Here is a 24,250-nt window from a genome sequence, read left to right on the forward strand (position 1 = left end):
CCCCCACAGAGAAGGGGGAGCTAAATGCTCCTCCCTTGACCTCTCAGCCAAACAGAAGAGGCACGAAACCATAGCAAGTTTTAGAATTAAACGGGTACGCGTTCACAGCCTCCGCTAAATGATATCGGGCAGATCACTGAACATCCCCAAGTTCCCCTTGTCCCTCTTTTGTAAGATGGGGGAATGGTAATACCTGTCTTGAAAGTTACTTCTGAAGGTTAAACATGGAAGGGCTTGGCACAGTGCCTGGCACTTGATACGTGCCCATGCCTGAGAGTGTTAAAGCAACAAGCCTTGACGCCTCTTTCTGTAAAATAGTGAGGAGGGTACCCCTTATGGGACGACTGTTGGTGTCCAATAAGTAATACCTGTGCGTCGTTTGCATATGGTGCCTGCTGACAGCGAGTGCTCAGAAAATGCATCTGAGAGGCTGCTTGGGATTCTTCAAGGGCCTCTGGACAGAAAGAAGGGAAAAGAGGAATATCAGTGTGGTTTGTTTATAAGAACAGAGGAATGGCCCCTCACTGAGGGGGATTTCTTGCAAGATACGTGGAGAGGTAAGAAAGACTGGAAACAGGTGTCAGAACCAGAAGTTCCCCTTCACAGACCAGCATGTAATAGCAGCTCCTGTGTATGACCAGTAGCCACTCCAGGACCCATCACAGACTCCACTCTCCCTCGGCCTCTCCTTGTTTCCTTCTTCCTACCTATTGCCTCTCAGCTCCTGCCACCTCAAGCTCCTGGTGCTTCGTGGCCCCTCCTTACTGTCCTCTCCCTCTCTGTGACTCCCTGCCACCTAATGGCCACTGACCAGCCTTGACACGGCTATTTGGAGATGACATGCCTATCCCAGATCCATTTAGCTGGGTGGGAGTGGATGGGAAGGGAGCCAGGCTGCAGTGCTTAAGGGGACAGAGTGATGGGGATGAGAAGGGCTCTGCAGCTTCCTGGAAGTGGCTGGTGGAGCTGGTAGCCTAGGGCATGGGGTCTGCAGTCTATCTGGCTTGAATCCCAGCTTCACCACCAACCAGCTGAGTTACCTTGGATAAGTCACTGATGCCCAGTACCTGCAAAATGAGAATAAAAGTAACATCAACTTACAGAATGGCCACGAGGTATCTTAGTGTAGTCTTCATTCTTACGGCCTCTTGAAATTCGTGCTTGATGCTAGGGGAGATGGGACAAAGGCAAGAAGAGGGCAGACACGTTGCTGGGCCAAATGGGGACATTGGAGACAAGGGCAATCAAACCAAGCCGGGGGGAACCTTCTAAACTCACAGTTCTTGGAGAGCTGAGGTCTGCACACTTTTTCTTAAAGGGCCAGCTAGAAATATTTTAAGCTTTGCAGACCAGTCTCTATGGCAACCACTCACCTCTGCTGTTGTAGCAGGAAAGCAGCCATAGACAGACCATAAATGAACAGGCGTGGCTGTGTTTCAATAAAACTTTATTTACAGAAACAAATGGCGGGCAGGATTTGGTTCGGGGAGGGCCGTAGTTTGCAGACCTGCTGAAGGAGGAGCCACACTGAGTGTCAGCTGCACGTCAGCCGATCCTGGGCACCAGCACTACCTCCACTGCTCTCCACCATCCTCTTCCTTGAGAACCTTTAATCGGCACATTTAGGAAAACGAACGAGGATGTCTGCCCTCAGAATTGCTACTCATTGCCAGTGTGTTTCTAGAGCAATGGGTGTAGATTTATGGAGTCAATTAGCGTTTTCTGTGGCCTCTGTGTCCCCTCTGACTAGCTTTGGGACAGTGGATTCTCTTTCAGGTTAAGGCCTTGATAATGGGCTCTAAGCAGAAGCAATGTGTTTTGGAAGTGATGCAGGATGGTAGTTGACCAGTGCATTTGATCCGAGGTCAAAATGGCCAGGGCCCACCTACCCATGGAGAAGCTGAGTTTGGGGTGCCCGCCTTCCCAGAAAGACTCATTTTCTCCAGAATGATTCTTGGCCTTTCTCTTGACACCCTGCCCCCCCACCCCTTGACTTAATCAGTTCTGCTCTAGGTACAGACATCAAGAGTCAAAGCTCAAACGTAAGACTGTCACAAGTTTTCATCCCCCTGGGACTCACTGTAGGATCCTTGCATAGGATTGTCCTATAAAGGGCATATTCCCCTCAAGATAGCCGGTGATGTCTCAGAATTAACCACGGCACGGTCTGATTTCTCTTACGGGCATAGATCTACGAGCATGTCCTAAAGGCAATGTAAATTATATGCTATCCTACCAATATTTTCTCCCCTTATAGCTTTATTATGGCATTTCTAGCCATTAAATAAACCATCACAGTGCTTGCTGCTAGAATTTAAACAGGAAGCTTGGAACAAACTGTCCAGATTCCAGTAGCAGAGACAACCAAGGAGACTTATATGAAAAGGGGGTGTGGTTAATAACAAGCATTGAGGATCATAGTCATAGCACGTTAGAGCTTGCAAAAGCTTTATTTTCTAGTTGGAACATCTTCTATTTCCAGGTTGGGAAACTGAGGTTCAAAGAGAAAAACCTAACATGAAGTCTAACATTAAGCTCGTAGCAAAGGCAGGGCGTGGAACCAGGGCCCAGACTTCCAAACCTACGTGCCCCACCCTCCAGGGCCAGCCTGCTTAGCCTGATGGCAAAGTCAAGTTTCTCTTCTGTGTTTCCTTCCTGTCTTCTCCAGGATGGCTACTTCTCTCACCGGCCAAAAGAGAAAGTGCGAACAGACAGCAACAATGAGAACTCTGTACCCAAGGATTTTGAGAACGTGGACAACAGCAACTTCGCACCCAGGACTCAAAAGCAAAAGCACCAGCCCGAGTTGACGAAGAAGCCCCCGAGAGGACAGAAGGAGCTTCTGAAGAGGAAGCTGGGGCAGGAGGAGAAGGGGAAGGGGCATCTGTCCCCAGGGAAAGGTGCCAACGAGGTGCTGCCTCCTGGTGCGAGAGCCCCGGTCAACGGCAGCCGAGGGAAGGATGTCCCCAGACAGCCCCACGCCCGGAAGAGTGGGGGCAGCTCCCCCGAGATCAAGTCTGACCGGCCCCTCAAGTGTGACATCTCGGGTAAGGAGGCCATCTCCGCCCTGTCCCGCTCCAAGTCCAAGCACTGCCGCCAGGAGATCGGGGAGACCTACTGCCGCCACAAGCTTGGACTACTGATGCCCGAGAAGGTCACTCGGTTCTGCCCCCTCGAAGGTAAGTCGCAGCTCCGTTCTCACATTCTCAGACCTTCTCAGAATAACCGCCCTAGTTTTCAAACCCCAGATGAAGACAGGAGATCTTTTGTTTTGGGCCTCCCTGAATTCAGAAGTCTCGTGTGAGAAAAGTTCCGCAAAATCAAACTACCTCTTGTTACAGCTTTAACCTGTTGCTTTTGTGGCGAAGGATTAAAATACAGTGCAGTCGGGGCTAATGTGGAAGTCGTAGGAGGCAATGGTATTGATAGGGTTCGTTTTCCGTCTCAGCAGGGTATTGGGATTAAAATTGACACCAATGTTACTGTAATTGAATAAGATTTGAAAGGTTTCTAGTTGGTTGCATTGACATTGGAGGCTCTGGAAAACACCCTTCCCATTTTCCTCCACCTAAAATTCCTTCCTTCCTTATTTTCTCCCTCCTTCCCTTCCTCTCTCTCCCTCCCTCCCTCCTGCCCTGTGCTGGGCCCTATTCTCTGTGCTGATGACCAGTGATAAATCAGACCTCTTGCTGCGATGCAGTGCGAGTCAGAGCTGTAACAGCGGCGTTCACAAGCACAGGGGAGGGTCCTCAGAAACTGGGGGGGGACAGTTTTGCACAGGTGAGGCATCACCGTGCATCTCTGCATCTCACCTCACGCCTCTGACACGTATTCCTTGCTGGCAGGTTTCACACCTTTTCCAGTGCGTGTGAAAGGGGGGTGATAACAATTACCAAGCGCTCACTGTGTCCCGGGCACAGCACGGGCACTTGCATTCAATCAGCTCATCTCATCCACCGCCCAGTGAGGCTAGCACCGTCATCGTGAGCATAACTTTTTTACACGTGAGAGACGTAAAACAACTTCCCTAAGGTCACGTGGCTTGTAAGTGGCCTTACAAGCCTGCAGGTAGAGACATCCTGAGATAGAGATGTTGCCATGCTGGGTTAAGTCATATTTGTCAAGATCCCTTCTTAAAAAAAAGAAATCTGTTATGGCAGAAAATTTCAAACCCACCTCAGAGTAGGGAGAACCTTCATGTTCCCATCATCTGGCTACAGTTAACTCGTGGTGGTAACTACTGTTTCACCCATGTACCCTCATCCCCACATAAGCTCATTGTGAGCCTGTAGATTTTATTTTTCCTTGCAGAAGACGTTACATCCCAAATAGTTTGTGAATTAGTTCGTCCAGTGGTTTTCTCCATGCAGAGGGCGGACTGCATCCAAAAGACGCTTTCTACAAAGAAAGAGCCAGTGTCATTGGGAACAGACAGGGAGGGATGCATTTGAAATGGAGAGATTGTGTTCTAGTTGAGTTCAGCCATGAACTGATAGGAAAAGCCCTTTCCCCTCGCTGGTTCCGGCTTCCTTATCTGTCCAGGGAGCGCCCTGCATTAAATACTCAAAGGGTCTTCCCACTTGGTCTTCCCTTGCGGCCCATCTCCCAATTTGCTCTTGGTCACCCCTCATTCTTATTGGCCGTAATCAGTGCAAGGGGTACCCCTCTATCCCTCACTAAATGGTCAAGCGTTCAGAATACCTCCTTGTTGCTTCTAAATTCAGATACCACCAACTGCTTTAGTTCACTCTCAAGTGGAGAGAGAAGGTCCCCGACCATGGGACAACCCAGAGGTCCTGAGGGCAGGGGTAGGGGGAGGACACGTGGAAAGACCTGCATGGGGCAGGGACAGGGTCCACGCATGGAAGAGGAACGGGTCCATGCTCCCAGCAGCTGGGTCCACCTCTTTGTTGAGACAGAAGGTCAGAGCATCAGGAAAGGTGACAACAGAGCTGGACCAAGAGGCAGGGTGGGGGCAGGGGGCTCTCAGTCCCCCCAACGTTGGAGGATTTGGAAGCCAGGCAGGAAGATGCCTAGTGCTTCCTCAATCCCCCATCTCTCTCTCAAGAAGGATGTGCATGGTAAGAATGGCTCCCAAGGAAAAGGGGACTAGATCACCCCTAGAGAAATCCTAATTCCGTCTCTCCACTGGACAGGTAAGAAACGAGGTCCATAGAGGAGAGGAGACTCATCATCAAGGTCACCCAGTCAGTTAGAGGCTGAACTTGGGCTAAAATTCAGGCCTCCTCATCTCTCACACATGCTTCTCTGTTGACCGCTGGTCACAGAACGGAGGGTGTGGCTCAGGTGGGGGATGGCCACGTGGGCAAGTGTGTAGAGAGGCTTGGAAGTTTCCACGTGGCCCTCCGGGTGGGGTGCAGTGGGGACAGCTTCAACTCTTTACTCAAGTTCATCTGTATTTGTTAAGTTTTCTGTTGGAAACACGTATCTGTAGTAGACTCTCTTTTCAATAGAAAAGGTCTAAAAAGAAAAGGTTTGCTTCTCTCTTGCATTTTAAACCTTGTCTAAGCAGTCCCGGGGTCCCCATCATACTCTTGACACGACTTGGCAGATTGTGGCAGAATAAATAAGTGGAGATGTTTCCAAAATCTTTTTCTTTGCTAGTGCATGGCCTGGCAGAGGCCTGAGCTGAATGTCTTTCCATGAGAATGACAGTGGGTCCTCGCTGTGTACCAAGGGTCAACACACCTTTTCTGTAAAGGGCCAGAGTAAATATTTGAGGCTTTGTAGGCCGTGCAGTCTCTGTTGCAACTCCTCAACTCTTGCCATTATGTCTCAAAAACAGCCAGGACAATAGATACGCAAATGCACTTGGTTATTCCAATAAAACTCAATTTACAAAAACAGGCTGTGGGTGGGATGTGGCCCATGGGCCACAGTGTGCTGACCCCTGCAAGGTACCAGATCTGTGTAGTAATACCTCCAGCACTGTGCCTCCCATCCCACTATATCCTCACACCAGCCCTATGAGGTCGGTCTCTTATCGACCCGTTTAATGGATGATGAAATGGGGGCTCAACGAGGTTTAGTCCTTGGTCACAGGTGCATGGCTAGTAGATGGCAGGGCTGGTATCGTATCTCAGGAATACAGAGCCTGAGTCCTCCCGAGAGCCTTTCCCTCTTCAGGAGGCAGAAGGTTTCACTTTAGCCTAAACGGTCCGAGCTTGGGGATGTCCTGAGCCCGCAGGCTGTCTCTCTCCGCCATCAGTACAGTTGCAAGGAGAAGGGTGGGTGTTGATGGGGGAGCGAGCGGGCTGATGTGGCCTGTCCTGGTCCCGCTGAGACACCTCCAGCATGGCTGTGCAGCCTGGGGGATTCCCTGTGGCCTCTGCTGCGTCTGCCAAAGTGGCATACCCTCCAGGGAGCTGGGAGCTGGGTAATAAGATGGGCGTCTGAGCCTTGGCACACCAGCCTGGGCAGTGCCTTCATTTACTGCACCACAGCCTTCCCCTTTTGCAATAAATTCTCTGTGAATAGACTAATTGCAAAATAACCCTAATTGGGTAGTTATCAACGAACAACTTCCCGTGGAACAAAACAGCTTACAATTAATAGCATTTAAACCGTAAACTATTCTTCTGCAGAAAGCTAAGATGTAATTACACCCCATACGGAGATCGCGTTCCCTTTCTGGAAACCATGACACCCGGATTTCCCTCCGCTCAGGAGGGATTTGAGCTCCAGCTCTGCGGGCAGTGAGGAAGCCAAGTGGGGAGGGGAGGGGAGGGGAAGTAGGTATGTGTGTAAACAGACAGACACATACACTTACACGTCCGCACGCAGATGTACGCACTGTTTGTCATTTTGCCAAACTCGGCGTCACCCAGACTTCAGCTGACAGGATGCCGGAAGTTGAATATCACTGAGGACACAATTCCTCATGGCTTGAAGTCTGAAAAGTTACGAGGGGATCGATGTGAAATGTTGGCTTGTGTGAAGGGCTCCTCCTCCGATCCCCATGCCTCCAGTCCCCGCAGCCCAGCACCTTCAGGAAAAAGGAAGAGTCTAGAACCCCCGGATTGGTGTGCTCTGCACGGATACCTTGCCCCTGTGGCTCATCTGCTTCACTGCCAGCCTCTGGGAGGAAGCAGCTGGAATGGCGACATGTTTTCAGGAGGAAAACGCGGATCTGCGGACCATCCACTCACAGCCCCCAGGAGTGAGATGCGGTGAGGTCAGGCGGGGTGCTCTACCCCATCGGCCCCCAAGCCTGGCCTCCGAGCAGGCTGTTTCTAATCCCGCAGCGCCCCTCTTTCCTCCCAGAGCCCCCGTGCTCACTGCAGCCGCCAAGCCACCGGACCCCCCACCCCCGCCCACGTTCCCCACGCAGGTGGCCCAGCCCCCAGTGGCCCCCCTTACCTCCCACAGTTGCCTAGGCCTCCTGTCCCTTCCTTAGGCTCCAGAATCACCCAAGAGCCTCCAGGCACTCCAAACCGGACCTCCCAGAGTTTCATGGAAATGAAACCGTGTTGGATGGAAGGCCCAGGGTGGCCTGGGGTGGAAGAAGCTTTTCCATCGGAAGATCTGCTGACACTGGGTTTTGAATCCTGGTTCTGTCTTTGCTAGTGGTGTGACCCTGACTTCCTAGTGCCTCAGCTTCCTCATCTGTAAAATGGACACAGATACTCGTACCCTATCCCCATAGGGTTGTTGGCTGACATGGGACCATGAATATGAAACCCCTGGTGCAGAGGGGGGTAGGGTACAGCGAATGTGTTTGGCTGTCGGCTGTAGCAAGGCAGTGGTGGTGGCGTTGAGAAGAGTGGAAGGCCCGCCTGTAGGGTGACCACCCCTTGCCCAGCCCTAGATGTCTCGCTCTGGTCTTCAGACAAGGCCCCGTGTGCCTCAGCCACTCCCTCCTCATCCCAGCCCCCACTGCACACTCCACCTCTTCCCTCTCCAGATCTCAGCCTAAATGCCTCTTCCTCGGAGAAGCCTTCCTGGACCACAGCTTCTGCGGGGAGCCCCGGCCACAGAGGACACACCAACCCTGGTGAGGGGCAGAGGTAGCTTTCCCAATAAAGACCGTTTGACCTGTAAGAGGCATTCTGAGCAGGCAATGCCTCATTATATTGGGAACAATTAAATGTCAAGATGCTCTCTCCAACGGCCCTCATAGGCCACCAGCCTCCTTTCATCTTGAGCTAAAATGCCTCAAGAGAAAAAAAAAACATCTCAAGAGAGGCCCCACCGGTTACCAGGGTGCCTCTGACACCTCCTCACTCTTTGCTGTGCCAGGTAAAGCCAGTGGAGTGACCGCAGCCCAGGTGTCCAGGTGAAGAATGAGAGAGGAAAACGGAGAGGTTCCACGGAAAGCAGTCACTGAGAGGGGGGTTGGGGGCCACCGTAGCGGGGGCTCCGGGCCCGAGCCGCTAAGTGGGCCGGTGGTCCTCCGATGAGTGATGAGCAAGGGCTCTCCCTTTTCAGTCAGCTGACCGGCTGCAGGTTTGCAAGCACGTGCACGTGGCAGGGGCAGTGGCTCCAGTATTAGGAGTGAGGACGGACCGGAGGAGGTTTCTGATGAAAAGGCAACTGCCCTTGGACGCAGCAACCCGTCTTTACCCCTCAGTCTTTGCAGGAAGCCAAAGACTCTGGACAGATGGCTGCCGGATGGAGGTGGCTGAGGGGAGACTATCGCCTCAGATTCCCCATCTGTCGGGGCAGGAACACTGCTTTCTCCCGGGTCTTTGCTGTATCGCTCAGGATGAGGCAATGAGGGAACAGCCGTGGACAACTCAGAGACACCACGCTACCGGGGTGGCCGTGATGAGGCCAGATGACCTTGCTACGGCTCAGCCAAGCTGACGGGGCCGACGTGCCCAAAGCCCAGGTTTGCAGAGGACTTTTTCTCGTCTTTCTCTCGTCAAACCCCAGTGAAAAGGAGGTTTCCAGTAACAGTTCATTGGGGTCGGAGTAAACTCATGCCAAAGGCCCTCCTTGGGCTTCTGAGGGAGGGGTAGGACCCTGACCACGGTCAGTCCAGAAAAAATCAGCAGACCCCATTCATTGGTCACCCACTAGGTGCCATTCGACGTCCCAGGCCAGCACTCCCCAAACGTGTTCTGTGAAGGGCCAGATAGTAAATACAGTATGAGGCCTTGCAGGCTGCAGGGTCTCTGTCACAACTACTCAACTCTGCATGAAAGCACCCACAGGCAACACATAAAGAAACGACCAGCGTGGCTGTGTTCCAATAAAACTTTATTCTGGTCATCAGAATGTGAATTTCACATGATGTTCATGTGTCACGAAAGGTCATCCATTTGATTTTTTTTCAGTTATTTAAAAATGTAAAAACTGTTCTTAGCTCGCAGGCCATACCAAAACAGGCAGTGGGCCCTTTGCCAGCTCTTATTCTAGTATCTGGGGACGTAACAGTGAACAAAAACACAGGATGCCTCGTCCCCGCAGGGCCTCTGCCCTACACAGCTCAGAGCACCATGTCTGTTGCCACAAGCTGGATGGTGACTCTGGGAGGCGTGCAGCCTGAGGCCCCACCTTGGTGGCACTTCTGCCCTAATGGGAGAGGCCAGAGGGGACAGGTGACCCAGTAGACCTACAGTCCACTGTCTGGTGTGACGAGAGCTCGTAGACAAGCACAGCAGGCGACAGGACAGGGGAGGTGGACGTTTTAGGTAGGTGGCCACAGAAGGCCCCTCTGAGGAACCTCGGTGGCAGTGTCACCGGGAAGAGGAAACAGTCCTAGCAAACAGCCTGGCTTGTTCCAGAGGCAGCCAGGAGGTCAGTATGGCTGAAGCAGAGGGAGCAGTGAGGGGAGCAGAAGGGTGAAGGGTCAGAGGCCAGAGGTAATGGCCAGGCCACCGCAGGGGGTTTGGATACTGATGTCAAAGAGATGGGAGCCATTGGAGGAACTGAAGAGTTTTAACATCATCTGATTTTGAGTTTTTTTTTAAAATTTTATGCTACTTTAAAATTTTTTTATCTTATTTTGATAAGAACACTTAACATAAGATCCACTCTCTGAACAGATTTTCAAGCGCACAATGGTGTATTGCTGTTTACAGGCACAGTGTCGTACAGCAGATCGCTAGAACTTGCTCATCTTGCCCAGCTGGAACCTTAACCCATCGAACCCCACTCCGCATCCCCCCAGCCTCTGGCAACCACCATTCTGCTCTTTGCTTGCATGAGTTTGACTGTTTTATATTCCTCGTATAAGTAGAGTCGTTCGGTATTTGTCCTTCTGCGTCTGGCTTATTTCACTCAGCATGTCCTCCAGGCTCATCCATGTTGTTACACATTGCAGGAGTCCTTCGTTTTTTAAAGCTGAATAATATTGCATTGTAAGTCCGAATTTTTTAATCCCTTCATTCCTCAGTGGACCTTGAGGTTGTTTCCACGTCTTGGCTATGCTGCAGTGAATGTGGGTGTGCTAATATAATATCTCTTTGAGATGCTGATTTCACTTCTTTTCGATAAATACCCGGTGAGATATCACCTCACACAAAAGACAACAAGTGTTGGTGCAGATGCAAAGAAATTGGAATCCTTGTACATTGTTGGTGGGAATGCAAAATGGTGCGGGCACTGTGGAGAACAGTTTGGAGGGTCCTGAGAAAATGAAAAACAGAGCTACCGTACGATCCGCCATTCCTACTTCTCACATGATTTAGCTTTAAGGAAGGAGTAGAAACAGGGAAATTGTGGAGAGGTTCTTGCAGCGGCCCCAGTGAGAGGATAGGGTAGTAGGAAAAAGCTGCTAGGATTGGCCGATGGACTGGATGGGGGTGACCAACTGTTGGTGTTATGGGCTGAGGAGTTTCTTTGGGGCACAAAGACGACTCAAGCCTGACCCTTGAGCAAACATTTATTGAGCTCTGCTGTGTGCCAGGTCGTGTGGCCAGCAGTCCCCCAAGGCCCCCCATCGGAAGGTGGGTCTCCACAGGCCAATCCCACGTGGCTTTCTCCTTCTAAAGCACCGTGGTATTTGACCTCCTCCCCATTTTGGAATCGTAAAAAAAGCCAGCCGTTGCCCACATGGCTTTTTAGAAAGAGAAATATGCAGTTATGGGGAATATCATAAATGCCCCCTCACCTCCCTCCCACCTTCCTCCTCCCAGAATGGCCTGCCAGCTGCAGGCTCTGCCCTTCACTCTGAAAGTTGTCATCAGGGTGTGTTTGTTCCCTAACTGCCGTGCCTAGGAGACAGAGCCGAAAGGTTTAGGCACAGAAAGAAGATGAAAACACCAGCCCTGAAAGAGCGGGATTAGCGCCTTCCCCGGCCTCACCCGGGCAACCGGTTCGGAAACTTCAGGCAGACATTTCCCAAGGCTTCCGCAGTGTATTTGAGACAAGGGGATCATGGTTAGATGGATTTTTTTTTTTTTCCTTCTCATGTGCTCACAATGACATCTAGAGACTAGGGGACCAGGAGCATGTTGATAACCCTGCTTTTGTGGACCACTGCTTGGAGCAGCTCTGCAGAGAGCCTGACTAATCAGGGGCTTTGCAGACAAGTAGGGATTTTGTTCTTACCTGGGTGACCAGGGGGCGCTGCTGAAGGGATTTGAGCAGGGCTGGGGGTGGGGGCTGGCCTGACATGTGTAACAGGATCTCCTGGCTGCGGTATTGACAGTAGATGCTAGGGGACGGAAGCCAGGAGAGCTCTTAGGAGTCGCTGGTCAGCATTTGCTCTGAGATTGCACATGGGGCATGAAGAAAGCGCCCCCTGCTGTTTATCTGTCTCTGCCCCAGACCCACCCTCCACATGGAAGGGGCTCTGTCTTACTCATCTGAGAATAGCACTACTTGGCATGTCATAGGCCTCAATCTTATCCTCCCTGGGTAAGAAGATAACACAGTTGTTTGAGCTTCAGTGGCTCAAGCTACCCGTCCCGGGAGCTATGCAGAGGCCCGCATGCACTGGGACGGGAATGGAACAGTTAGAAGTCTGTGAGTGGCATAGCCACCAGCTGGGGACTAAAAGTGTTTGTCCCCCACTCCCTTCAACATTCACTCATTCAGCAGTTGTCCACCGAGCATCCTCTGTCTATGCGGGGCACTAGGTTTGGGGGATCTGTTTGGGAGGAAAACAGACAGAATCCCTGTCCTTATGGAGCTTACAGCCTGTTAAACGTGGGAGGGGAGACACATGAATCCAGTGAGCACAAAAATAAGTGCAGAGTTGCAACAGCACCACCGATTCTGCAGAGACATGTGGTTGAATTTTAGTGGGACTGAGAGATGAAGAGTGGCAGGAATTACCTAGGGAAAGAGCAGGAGGGGGAGTCTTCCAGGACAAGGGTCCATCATGTGCAAAGGCTCTGAGGCAGTAGGAGGCGTAAGGAGGTTGAAGAACTAACAAGACCACCTGGGGAACTCTGAGTATGAGCAGGAGGGTTGGTCTGTCGTCTTCCCAGCCGGATTTTAATTCCCCAAATCTCTGGGTCTAGATGATCTATGTCTTTGTCTTGAGCGAGAAGAATGGAGCAGAGGCATCTGTAGGGACCAAACCGAAATCACCGGAGAGCCAAGGCAAGACCAGCCCGAAAGACAGGCAAGGCTCTGGCAGTCCGGGACCGGGGACGGGTCCCACATCCCCTCCAGAGAGCCGTGCTCCTTCCACCTTTGGGCCCTGACCCCCACCTCCACCCCAGCCTGAACGTGGGCTGCCAACTCCTGGGGCCTCACCTCCTGTGGCACCTTTCTTTTCCAGGACATCCAGGGCACAGAGGGGAATCCTCAATGCCTCCAGCGGTGAGACAGACTCAAGCAGGCAGTGTGCCCGGGGGTGTTCCACTGGCACTGAGCTAGTGCAGGCTTAGGGGAAGGCTCTGAACTCGTCTCCCCAGGAAAGCCTGGCGGCCCCTCTACCACTGAGTGAGCTGCCAGACCCTCAGACAAGGCACTTGTTTTCTCTGAGCCTCACTTCTTACCTGTAAAATGGGTTGTTTGATGCCTCTCCTGCCTCCTCGGGTTGCTGTATGAAATACCATGTTTGAGAATATTTAAATTTTTCCCTCTATTCAGTCAGCGAATATTTACAAGCACCTGTTACAAGTCAGCATTAGATTATTGCGGTTCGGAAGGCAGCCTCCAGGGTGGGCACGGTGGACCTGCTTACGCAGCTGGGCAGTTTAGGATGCTTTCCTCAGCTCCCATGAGTGTCTCGCCCAGAACCTGCCCTGGGACTAGGTAGAGTCACTAGGACAGTTTCTTGTGCTCTGAGCCGTTCCTTCCTTTGGGTGCAGCTGCTTATGTGTCAGCCGCCCAGGGCTTGGAAATCAGAGCCCTGGTGCGGAAAGAGAGCCCGGGCGTGGCCCTTGAGGCGGCCGGTGGATGGCAGTCAGTCCAAGCTAGTCCCTCCTTTTTGCACAAATCAACAAAACCAACTTGCTTTTTCTCCTCTCTCAAATTATTTGTCAGTTAAGCGTTAAGAGTTCCTTTCAACATCACTTCCTTCTGGAAGTCTTCTGGGACTCTCTCCCTACATCTCCATGAGGTGCTCAGACTGTGTACCCCCAAATCACCTTACCCGCTCACCAGTGGAGCACACACCACATTATCCTGGAGTTGCCAGGGTCATCTGCAGCCCCCATTTAGCCACGAGGCCAATCTCATCTGTGTTCCAGGTCATATCTCCAGCCCCTGCTGGAGCAAAGTCTGTTTGCTAACCCCATGTTACAGATGGGGAAACTGAGGCTTGGGGAGATCGAGTAGCTTGCCCGGGGTCACACTTGCAAGTGGGAGACCTTTCACACTCGGTTCTGTCTGCCTGACTTCAAAACCCACATCTCAGCCTCTCTGCTCTGTGGAGCCTTTAGTAAACCTGCCATCGGAATGTGTCGAATGAGTAATCCAGTTTCTCCAAAGATAAAGGGAAATGCAGAGGCAATGTTAACACCTATCTCTAGCTGTTCATTACTCTTCTTCCCTGCAACCAAAAAGAGCAGGGCGCCGAGGTCTCCGTACAAGAACCTGTGCTTAGATAATAATGCTTAACCTTGACCTAGGGATTGCTAAATGCCAGGGACTATCTTAAGCGTTTTAGCCATATTAGGTCATTCATTCTTCTGACAACTCTGTATTCCAGGAAACTGACGCACAGAGAGGGAGGACACTTGCCTAAAATCACACATTTGCTCAGTGACAGAGCCAGGCTCTGAGCTCAGAGGCTTTGGTGCCAGCGGTGAAATGCTGAACCACCGTGCTTCTATCCCTCTAGCAGCGGCTGCCTTTTAGCTGCAGTTTTCCTCCTCAAGCTCTGTCCATCTGTTACAAAGAGATCCACGCAGTCAAGTGATCTACCTGGTGCTGGAGGGGGGCTGATCCTGTGAAAGACCTCAGGTCTCACCTGCAAAGCTGCGTTGGGTGAGAAATAGCCAGTGGCAGTGGCCTCCCATTTTTCTGCCAGTTTCTAGTTTCCATGGTATATTTGTGTTAGTGTAAAAATGACAAAGCAATCATTTTTCATTGTATCCTTCAGTCACCCATGAGAGATTGGATTTAGGTCACAATTTATTACCCCATGGAATTGAATCCAATTTTTAACACCATGTCAGCCATTCTGGTACTAGAGCCTTTTAATGGCTGTGAAATTTATACAATGAAAAAGTAATTTAAAACATATGTAGGAAGAGCATTAGGCAAATTGATGTATAGAGAACCCTGTGGTAAAAATTGAATAGGAGATAAACATGGAAAATGGTGATTGATTAGAGGACAGTTGAAATAGGGCTCGCTTTGAGAAACTCTTAATGGCGAAATTAGTAAATTAATTTATTCCTCGGAATTTTGAGGGGGGTTTATGTTGCCCTAAATCAGAATCGAGGATGAGGCACAAAGTGCAAATTAATAGCTCACCTCAAAGCGTGGCACCGTTTGAGCGAGAAGCCTCGGCTGAGTAACTGGGATGCTGCCAGGAGCCTGGCCCTGGTGGTGTTTCCAGCGGCCAAAGTGAAAAGATGGGGAGAAGACAGGGCAGCGGGAAGGGAAGCAGAATTTTTTTTTTTTTTTTAATTTTTAAAACTTGCTCAAATAATACAGAAAGCATGCTTGTTATAATACCTTTATTCAAGTGGGACCATATGCATTCTCATTATTTCAAAAAACTGGAAAACGCAGCAGATAACTGGAAAATCTTTAAAAACTTGGCCAGTCCCCTTGGAGAGGTAACGACTGCAAGCACATTTTTGGTTTTGTTTAGATCTTTAAAACCAGCACTTGCAAAAATAGAGTTTGTTTTGGAACAGAGGGTTTATAAATAATAAGAAACTGATGTATAAATCTGGAACTTACAAAAATATCAAATCTGGTTTGGGGCATGGGAAAATTCAAAAATCATGTGAAATTGATATCTGGTTCTGGAACTTGCTTTTTTTCATCTGGGCGTGTATCTAGGTCTGAGACCTGTATCCCTGTCAGGAGATGGAGAACTGTATAATCCTTTTTTTCTGTTTCCCAGTATAATGTTTATTTACCCAGTCTCTTTTATTGCCTATATAACTCTTTGTCATGGCTGACTGTTACTCTGGAGTATGGCCTCACTACAGCTTAACTAGCCATTCCCCTATTGGTGGACATTTAGGTTGTTGCCAGGTGTTTGTGTATTGCGTGACTCTTTTCTCAGCTCTCCCAAAGATGGTGCATAACCTCTACCATTCTAGGTGCATCAGAGAAAAGCTAATTGCTGCTTATGATGGGTACCTCAGGACATTAGAGCTTAATTCTCTCGGGGACCCTGAGTTGAGACTGGCTGCTCGGAGCATCTGAGAAATGGAATTGGTGGGTCCAAAGGCTTGTCTGTTTTAAATTTCGGTAAATACCATCAAACTATCCTGCAAACATGCTGTACCGATTATGGCAGCCTGTTCTATCCTGTGTTAGTCATACACAGGATGTTGGAAGCTTCCAGAACATCCTCATCCTCCTAAAGGGATCTGCTTTCTTCCCAGGAACCCTGGTCAGGTTTCAAATTAGTAGTGGCTCTGCATCCCAACCTTCTGAGATCCTAGCAAGTCTCTTCCATGACCCAGGACAGTAGTTTGAACATTGAACTCCTTAATATGTGGGCACCTGGGCCTGCCCCCAGAGATGCTGGTCCAGGTCTAGCACAGGACCCAAGAAATGACATTTCTAACAGATGCTGCAGTTGCTGCTCCAGAACCACACTTTGAGAACTACTGACCTGGAAGAATGATTCATCCCCTCTAGTTCTGCCCGTTCTCCAGGTCATTGGTTCTGAGTGGGGCAGTTGTGCCCCCCAAGGGACATCGGGCCACACCTGGAAATATATTTGGCTGTCACAACCTGATGGAGGGGCAGGGTGCTATTTGCAACTAGTGGGTAGAGACCAGGGATGCCGACAAATTTCCTACAGTACACAGAACAGCCACACAATACTTTTCCGTCCCAAAATGTCAATAGTGCCTTGGTTGAGAAACCCGCCTGTGGTCCTACCGGGATGGTGTGTCTGAGACGGGGCCATCTGCCTCCCTCCGGGGGCCTTCATCTCCTCCACGTGCCTAGCTCACATTCAGCATGGACGTGTCGCATCCCCAGCCTGGTTCCTGGCCATGGAATACCTCCACCTCACCCCCTCACCTTTCTGAGCCCTTAGCTGGCTCCTTTCCCCCTGAAGGCTCATCTCCCCAGTCTGAAGAGCCAATAACAATTAGATACCATGTATGGATTACTAGCTGTTGCCAGGCTGTGTGCTATGTACGTGGAATTGTGCTTAACAATGAAAGCTTTAGTCAGTTGGCCTGGGTTTGAATTCTGGCTATGCCACTCATCAGCTGTGTGACCTTGAAAAAGTAACTTCACCTCTCTGTCTCTCATTTTTCATCTGTAAAATGGGGATGATGACTGACATTCCAGTTTATCCCAGACAGTCTCGATTTGTGCCTGTTGTCCCAGTACAATTATTAATAGTGCCCCCTTTCCCTCTCTAGAGTTACCCAGTGTGGGCAATAAAGTTCTGTGGTCTCTCTCATGATAGTAATAGTCTAACCCTGTAGGGTTGTTTGAGCACTGAGTGAGGTGATCTATGTGGAGTGTTCATGCAGAGGCTGGCCCTAGGAAGTGCTTGATAAAAGTTAGCTCTTCTCTTCTGGGTCTATACCTAAAAGGATTGAAAGCAGGGTCTCAGAGAGATATCTAAACACCCATGTTCATAGACGCATTAATCACAAGAGCCAAAAGGTGGAAGCAGCCCAAGTGTCCATCGACAGATGAATGGATAAACAAAAGTTGGTCTATCCATACAATGGAATATTATTCAGTCTTAAAAGAGAAGAAATTCTAGCACATCCTGCAACATGGATCAACCTGGCAGACATTACGCTAAGTGAAATACGACAGATGTAAAAAAGACAAATACTATGTGATTCCACTTATATGAGGCCTCTAGAGAAGTCAAGTTCATAGACACAGAAAATAGAACGGTGGTTGGTTGCCAGGGGCTGGGGGAGGAGAAATGGAGAATTGCCGTTTAATGGGTAGTTTCCCTTTTGCAAGATAACAGAGTTCTAGAGACTGGTTGTACAACAATGTGAATGTACTTAACGCTACCGAACTGTACTTAAACTTAAAAGCTTACAAATGGTTGAGATGGTAAACTTTATGCTCTGTGTGTTTTACCACAATTAAAAGTAAAGTTAGTTCTTCTACAGACATGTATTGCCCTATGTAAGCCTCACTTGGCCTCAGTGAGGCAAGCTTCGTTCTCTTCATTTTATAGACAAGGATCCTAAGACTAAGTGAGGCTGGGTGATTTGTCTACACATACAGACAAATTACGGAGATAGTGTGGGACATTAGACTGGGGCCCAGTTAGAAGGTTCTTGAAGTCTGGATAAGGCATTTCCCTAGGATAGTAGGGAGCCCTTGATGGGTTTTGAGTAGGAACAGTGGCGTGATCTGATTTATGCTTTATGACAGGAGCAAACTTTCCATAAAAGGCCAGTTAGTCTTTTAGGGCATATTATATGTCTTTATCTTAACTACTCAACTTTAATGTGCAAACAGTATGGAGGTGAATAGGCATGGCTGTGACCAATAAAACGTTATTTACAAAACAGACAGGCTGGATTTGGCCCGAGGGCCATAGTTTGCTGACCCCAACTTCATAATGAGCTGACTGCTGTAACCTCTCAGCTGTGGTGGGTTGGGAAAAGAATTGCAGAAGACAGGATACTTCCTTGCCTCTTCCCCAACCATACGCCCAAGGGAGTCCCCCACGTCATCACCTGGAACTTGTAACGAGCCTCCCAAGGAAGCAGCAAGCCCCCACTGGTGGCCCATAGGTCCCAACCTAGGTGCAGCCTCCGCTCCCCCTAATTATACTGAAAGCCCCCAGGGGGCAGGACCCTGACAAGGTGACCTGGAGGCCCAGCGGAGCCACAGCAGCCAGGCCAGCCATCTGGGCCCTGGATGCTGGCTTGACAGTGTTGTTCGTTTCAAGACTTTATTAACATTGCAGCTGGGGACCCAGAGAATGTAGAGGTGCCGTTGCCATCGCTTTCTCAGCCTAGACCTCAAGGGGCAATCACCCTGGTTATCCAGGCCTCCCGCCTCCCCTTGTTTATTGCTGTGAACACAGGAAATGCACTGTTAAGGTGCGTGGAACGCTATCAAGGAATTTAACCGTAATTTAAAAGGCTCTATGGGGAGGGCCCCAGTGGCTGATTAATAATGCATTTGCAGAACAGTGAAGACTCCAGCAGATCAGTGGAGCTCAGCCTCCAAACTTTATTTATGCAGCTGGAATCCTATAAGCCTCCTCTCCGGGGGGTTGTCGGCACTGGGGTTTCCTGATTTGAATTACCTTGGGCAGGATCCTTGCGAAATTGAGAATTGCAGAAATGGGACTACTGAGCTGATGGACAAGGACACGGGGTTCTGATCCTTGGGATTCTGGAGGTGAAGCCTGGGTCTCCAGGGCTAGCTATGGAACCTTGGGCGTGCTGTTCAAACCTCTCTGTGCCTCATTTTTCCCATCAGTAAAGTGGGACTAAAGATAGTATCTAACTCATAGGTTCCGTTAAATGAGATGATGCGTATAAAGCACATAACACAGGACCTGGCACATACAGAGCAGGTGCTCGTTCAGTATTAACTGTCCTATTTCTGCCATCCTCACTTGGATTCGTATTCCCTTCTGAGGAGCTCAGGTACTGAGGCTGGCTCAGGCTTGCTTCTGAAGAGATGTAAAAAGTCAGTTTTTATTTTCACATCTCACCCGGCACTGAAAACTTTCCTTTCTGCCTCCTGAATATCACTCACTGGTCCCTGTCGCTCTGTCTCCTGGACGAGTTGCCAACATCTCTTGTGTGGGTTGTGCCAATATGTCCCTAATTCATCTTCTCACGTCTGCTCTGCCACAACCCCCCTTACCCTGCTGCCAAGTGATTCTCCGGTCTGCATCCAGAGTGTTCTTCTTAAGGTATACTGTGGACATTGCTCCTTGTCTGCCGAAAACCTGCCAAAGGCTACCCGTGGCACAAGGGAAAATCTACCTCCTTACGGCGCCCTTCGGAGCCCCACCTCTCTCTCCAGCTTCATCTCCCATCATTCTCACCCCTCCTTCCCCCGTGGCTCACGGTGCCAGGGCCCGCCAGCATCCTGCAGCCCCTAGAGAAAGCAGACTTCAGCCTAAGCCTAGCCCACGTGCTGATCTCCCTGTCCAGACCCCTGTTCTCGTGTCTCTCCTGACAAGCTCCCATCATTCCTTGGATCTGAGTTTAAATCAAGTTATGCTTTCTCAAGGGAACCTTCACTTTTCTTCTATAACATTTATTCTGGCTTGTCACACACATATATTTTTGTGGTTGTTTCTTTAACGTCTCTTTCCTAATTAGACTCAAATATCCAGGAAGGTCGGTCCTACATTTTTATTCACTACTTACCCCATCTGGCACAAAATAGGTACCCAGGAAGGATGGATGAGTAGATGGATGGATGGATGTGTTGATAGATCAAAAGATGGGTGGATGTATGAATGGATAGATGAAAAGATGAGTGGATTAGATGAATGGATAGACAGACAGATGGATGAATAAGTGGATGGATGGATTAGAGAAATCGAAATCTGCAGGCAGAGAGTCTAATAAACATGTTTCGGAGCTAGTCCAGGTGAGAAATGATGATGGGTTCAATTAAGAAAGAGGAGAGGTTGGATTTGAGAACAATTCAGGAGGCAGATTTGATAGAACTTGTCAGTTGGCTGTAGAGACGAAGGATGGAGAGGAATCAAAGGAGACACATGGATTGTTCATTAGAGTGACGGGCTGGCGTTGGTAATAACCAGCTGAAATGGCGAATTTACCGTTTACCATGTCTGGAAAATGAAGCTGATGACTGCACCCACATCACTGTTGTGAAGGTAAACAAGAGAATGTAAACTGCTTGGCTATTTTGCAAAAGCCGATGGAAGTGGGAAAAATTTCCTAGATTCTGAACTAAACTGGAGTCCAGTTCAGGTGGAGCTTTTGAAACAGGAAGAACAGCTGTGCAAAATCCTGAAGTAGCCAAGCACTTGGCAGGACCAAGAACAGACAGGAGGGATGGGTGACTGAGGATCAGTAAGGAATGGGGGGTCCACTGGGCCATGAAGACAAAGAGTAGGGTAGGGTCTGATTGGGCAGGGCCTTGTAGGCCGTGAAAAGGAACTTAGAATTTTTCTTTGGTGGGATCCAACAGCATCACAAAAACCACACCTGATTTCTCAAAGACAGGAGTCCTTGGTCCAAATGGGCTGGCAGCCTGCTTCTGTAAAACCACGGCTGCACCCATTCATATACGTACTGCCTGTGGCTGGTTTCCAAACTCAAGCACAGAATGGAGTAGTTACAGCAGAGGCTGAATGGCTCCCAAAGCCTAACTGTTTACAGTCTGTCCCTTTACGGAAAAAGTTTGCTGACCCTTGTTCTAAGATAAAAGCTCCCACTTGCTATGTCTTGTGTATATTCCAACATTTTACAGATTTGCCATAGCCTTCAAAACGGATTGACGGGAATAAGTTAAAAATTTAACAAGGAATGACTAAAACATTTTGGCAGGGTTTCAACTGATTTTCAGGGATGGGGTGGATGGATGGAAAAGTCAGAGGAAAAATGCTCTGATTCTAGCTCATTATAAAAAAAACCTCCACCCTATGTCCCAGATACACCTACACTCACTGGAGAGATGCTACAGGAAGGCAGGATGCCTGACACATAACAGATGCTCAGCAGATGTTTGTGGAATGACTAATGGATGAATAATGACTTTCAGAGGAGTTTGGAGCTGGCCTCTCACCTGGAGTGTTTTAATACTGACTTGGAAATAGGATAAAGACTTACCAGCCTGCTGCTGCCTTTTACCTGGGCTCTCTATCAGCTAACTTGTCCTGAGTGGCCTAAACCCCCAGTTGTTCACCTAAGTGGCACCAGAGGAGGCCCTGAATTTTGCCAGCAGACGACACACATCATCGACACCACTGTGGTCTCACAGGGAGCAGAACTGGGCCCAGATGAATATGGTATCATCATTTTAAAATGCTGGTAAGAAATGCTGATGGTTACGGTCTCCGGATTCTAATTACACCACTGTGTCTCTCAGGAAGGAAGAGACCTTTTGCCACAGGCGTACTTCGCAGCTCATCTGAAACCCAACGGACTCTGGTTAATTACATGTGCACTTCCTGAAACCATGAGAAAGGTTCTGACAAACGAACTCACCGCCTGTCAGGAAAACGGGCATTGATCTTAAACCTTGAATATCGCTGGTATCTTCCGCCAAGACACAGTGCTATGCCCGGCAGGCGAGGGGAGGGCACACCAGCTTGTGGGGTGAGAAAATTCCATTTGGAAAAAAGATGAATAATTTCTCCTCCATTTCCTTGAGCTTCTTTCCAAAGCGAGACTGGGAAAGAAAATACTGGAAAATACAGATCTGACTCTGGAACCCTTTCAAATAATAGTAATTATAATAATAAAAATAATAATAGTATTGCTCATTGATTGCCATTGTTTCCACTTCTGGACATTAAAGTTTGAGAAGCACCAAAGCTTTATTACCAAGCAGTGTTATTACACATAATTGGATCTTTAATTTTTTAAATCCCTGAATGAGATTCACCTGAAAGTTGTTCTCCATCTTCATGAACAGTGAACAGTCAATTCTGGTGAGTCCCAAATCAGGCCTCTTCCCAGAGTTACAGAATCCTACACTCAATTGCTAGGTAGATATTACGGGTTGCATCATTTCCCCCAAAAGATGTTGAGGTCCTAACCACTGGTACCTGTGAATGTGACCTTATTTGGAAGTAGGATCTTTGCAGATGATCAAGTTAAGATAAGGTCATTAGTGTGGGCCCTTAATCTGACTGGTGTCCTTATAAGAGAGGGAAACTTGGACATAGAGATAAACAGGGAGAATGCCATGAAATATAAAAGTGGAGATGCTGGTTATATATCTACAATCCAAGGAATGCCAAGGGTTGCCAATAAACCACCAGAAGCTAGGAGAGAGGCATGGGACAGAATCTCCCTCACAGCCCTCAGGATCTCCACTTCCAGCCTCCAGAACTCTGAGACAGTCTGTTGTTTAAGGCCCCTGGTTTGTGGTACTTTGGTAGGGCAGCCCAGGAAACTGAAAGAGTAGACATCGCCACCCAGAGGTCCCTCTGGCACCTCAAACCCTCCACCAAATCCAGCCGTCTGGTATTCTCTTTTTCAGTCATTCACTCTAACTAACAACCCAGATGTCTTCTTTGCTTCCTGATAGCCATTTAGGCTAGTAAACAAAAGAGAGGCATTTAAACCCTAACACCCTCTGACTGCCACTCTTAGCCTTGGGGCTAGGGCTCGTCGACGGGCAGGTCTGGACGAGATGTTAAATTTTCTGAATCAGTTGCTAATAATTAAAAATTGGAGATCTTCATTTAAATTTCCAAATTTCCAGATTCCCTTGAAATTAATGGGAAGAGCTGGCAGCCCCAAACCCGCAATGCCCCATGTTGCAACATTTGTCTGTTTCTGAGAAGTAACCTCTTCTGCTGGGACACAGATTCTCTATCCTGCAGTCCCCACCACTCAGTCTGGTTTCCCCCCCGGGCCCTCCTCATTCATCAGGTTACCCACCTGGCCCCTGACAACAGCAGTTGGCGGGATGCCAGGGGACCAATTCCAGCACAGTGGGTATGTGGGGACAAGGCTCCAGAATTTCCGTGGTGAAGAGAAATTAAACCATCCCATCAGCCAATGAGCCCCCCAGTTTCCACTGAATCTCCCCCACCTCTTAATGACTTTGGTCCTTCCTTCTCCCCATCAATACAGTCTTGGATGAAATAATCAAGTATAAAGTACATGGTTAAAAATATAAGGATGATAGCACCTGGGAACTGGCTTTGGACAGAAGCTGTTTCTTGAAGGATGCTCAAGGTGCCACTTTATCAACACATCAGATTTTCTGTAAATAGATGCAGGCACTAGGCAAACGTGTTTCCAGCCTGAAAACCCCATGATCAAGAGAGACGCAATCCTTAAAGGAACCACTCTGAAGGCATTTGTTATAATTCCCCACTCAGCATCTCAAATGCATAACTCCTACCCCGACTCAGCGCATCTCTGGGGACTGAGAAATAAACAATCCCTCTCGTGTATGAGAGTTCAGATCCTGCTGCCACCGCTTTCTAGCTGTATGACCTTCAGTAGGCCACTCACCTCTCTGCTCCCTTCGTAAATGAGGATACTGGTACCTCCCTTTGCAGATTCGGTGGGAGGCCTAGGAAGAGCGCTGTGCACTATGCGTAGCACATAGTAGGGCCTCAAAAAAAAACAGCATCATAATGGTGTTGGAGACTTGATTCTACCAACTCTAGGCCACTTTCAACACACTTCATCTTATGTGTGATTCGAATGGCTTTGATGTGTCTGGGATCAGGGAGTTTTTCTTTCTGAAATCCAGAACTTCATTTAATTTGGCATCAGGAACCTTCATTCCCAAACTGAATTGGAGTGAGCTGTTTTTCCACACTAAAACAAAACAATGAATAAAATGGAGCATTGTGACTGTATTTTTTTTTTTTTTTTAGGGAGTTTCCCCATTTTCTCATAATGAGAGATCATTAAAATAACCAGAAGACAAATGGCACCAAATTAATTAAAATGTGAATCAAATGATACCCTATTACCTATTTTTGCTCAATTGCAGTTGAGGAATGCATTGATTAAGCTGCCAGCAAACCATTATGGTCATATTTGTTACTAGAGCATAATCTATTTTA

The 24,250-nt window shown here is 48.9% G+C and overlaps 1 protein-coding gene across 1 annotated transcript in view; it reads left to right on the forward strand.

Moving 5' to 3' along the window:
* XYLT1 (xylosyltransferase 1) overlaps positions 1-24,250 on the forward strand; it is a 311,724-nt gene that overhangs the window by 171,207 nt on the left and 116,267 nt on the right. The window contains 1 exon segment of the mRNA XM_032605511.1: positions 2,669-3,179. Coding sequence (XP_032461402.1) covers positions 2,669-3,179 — 511 coding nt within the window.

This window comes from Phocoena sinus, chromosome 15 (genome assembly GCF_008692025.1).
Source record: "Phocoena sinus isolate mPhoSin1 chromosome 15, mPhoSin1.pri, whole genome shotgun sequence".
Taxonomy (NCBI): Eukaryota; Metazoa; Chordata; class Mammalia; order Artiodactyla; family Phocoenidae; genus Phocoena; species Phocoena sinus.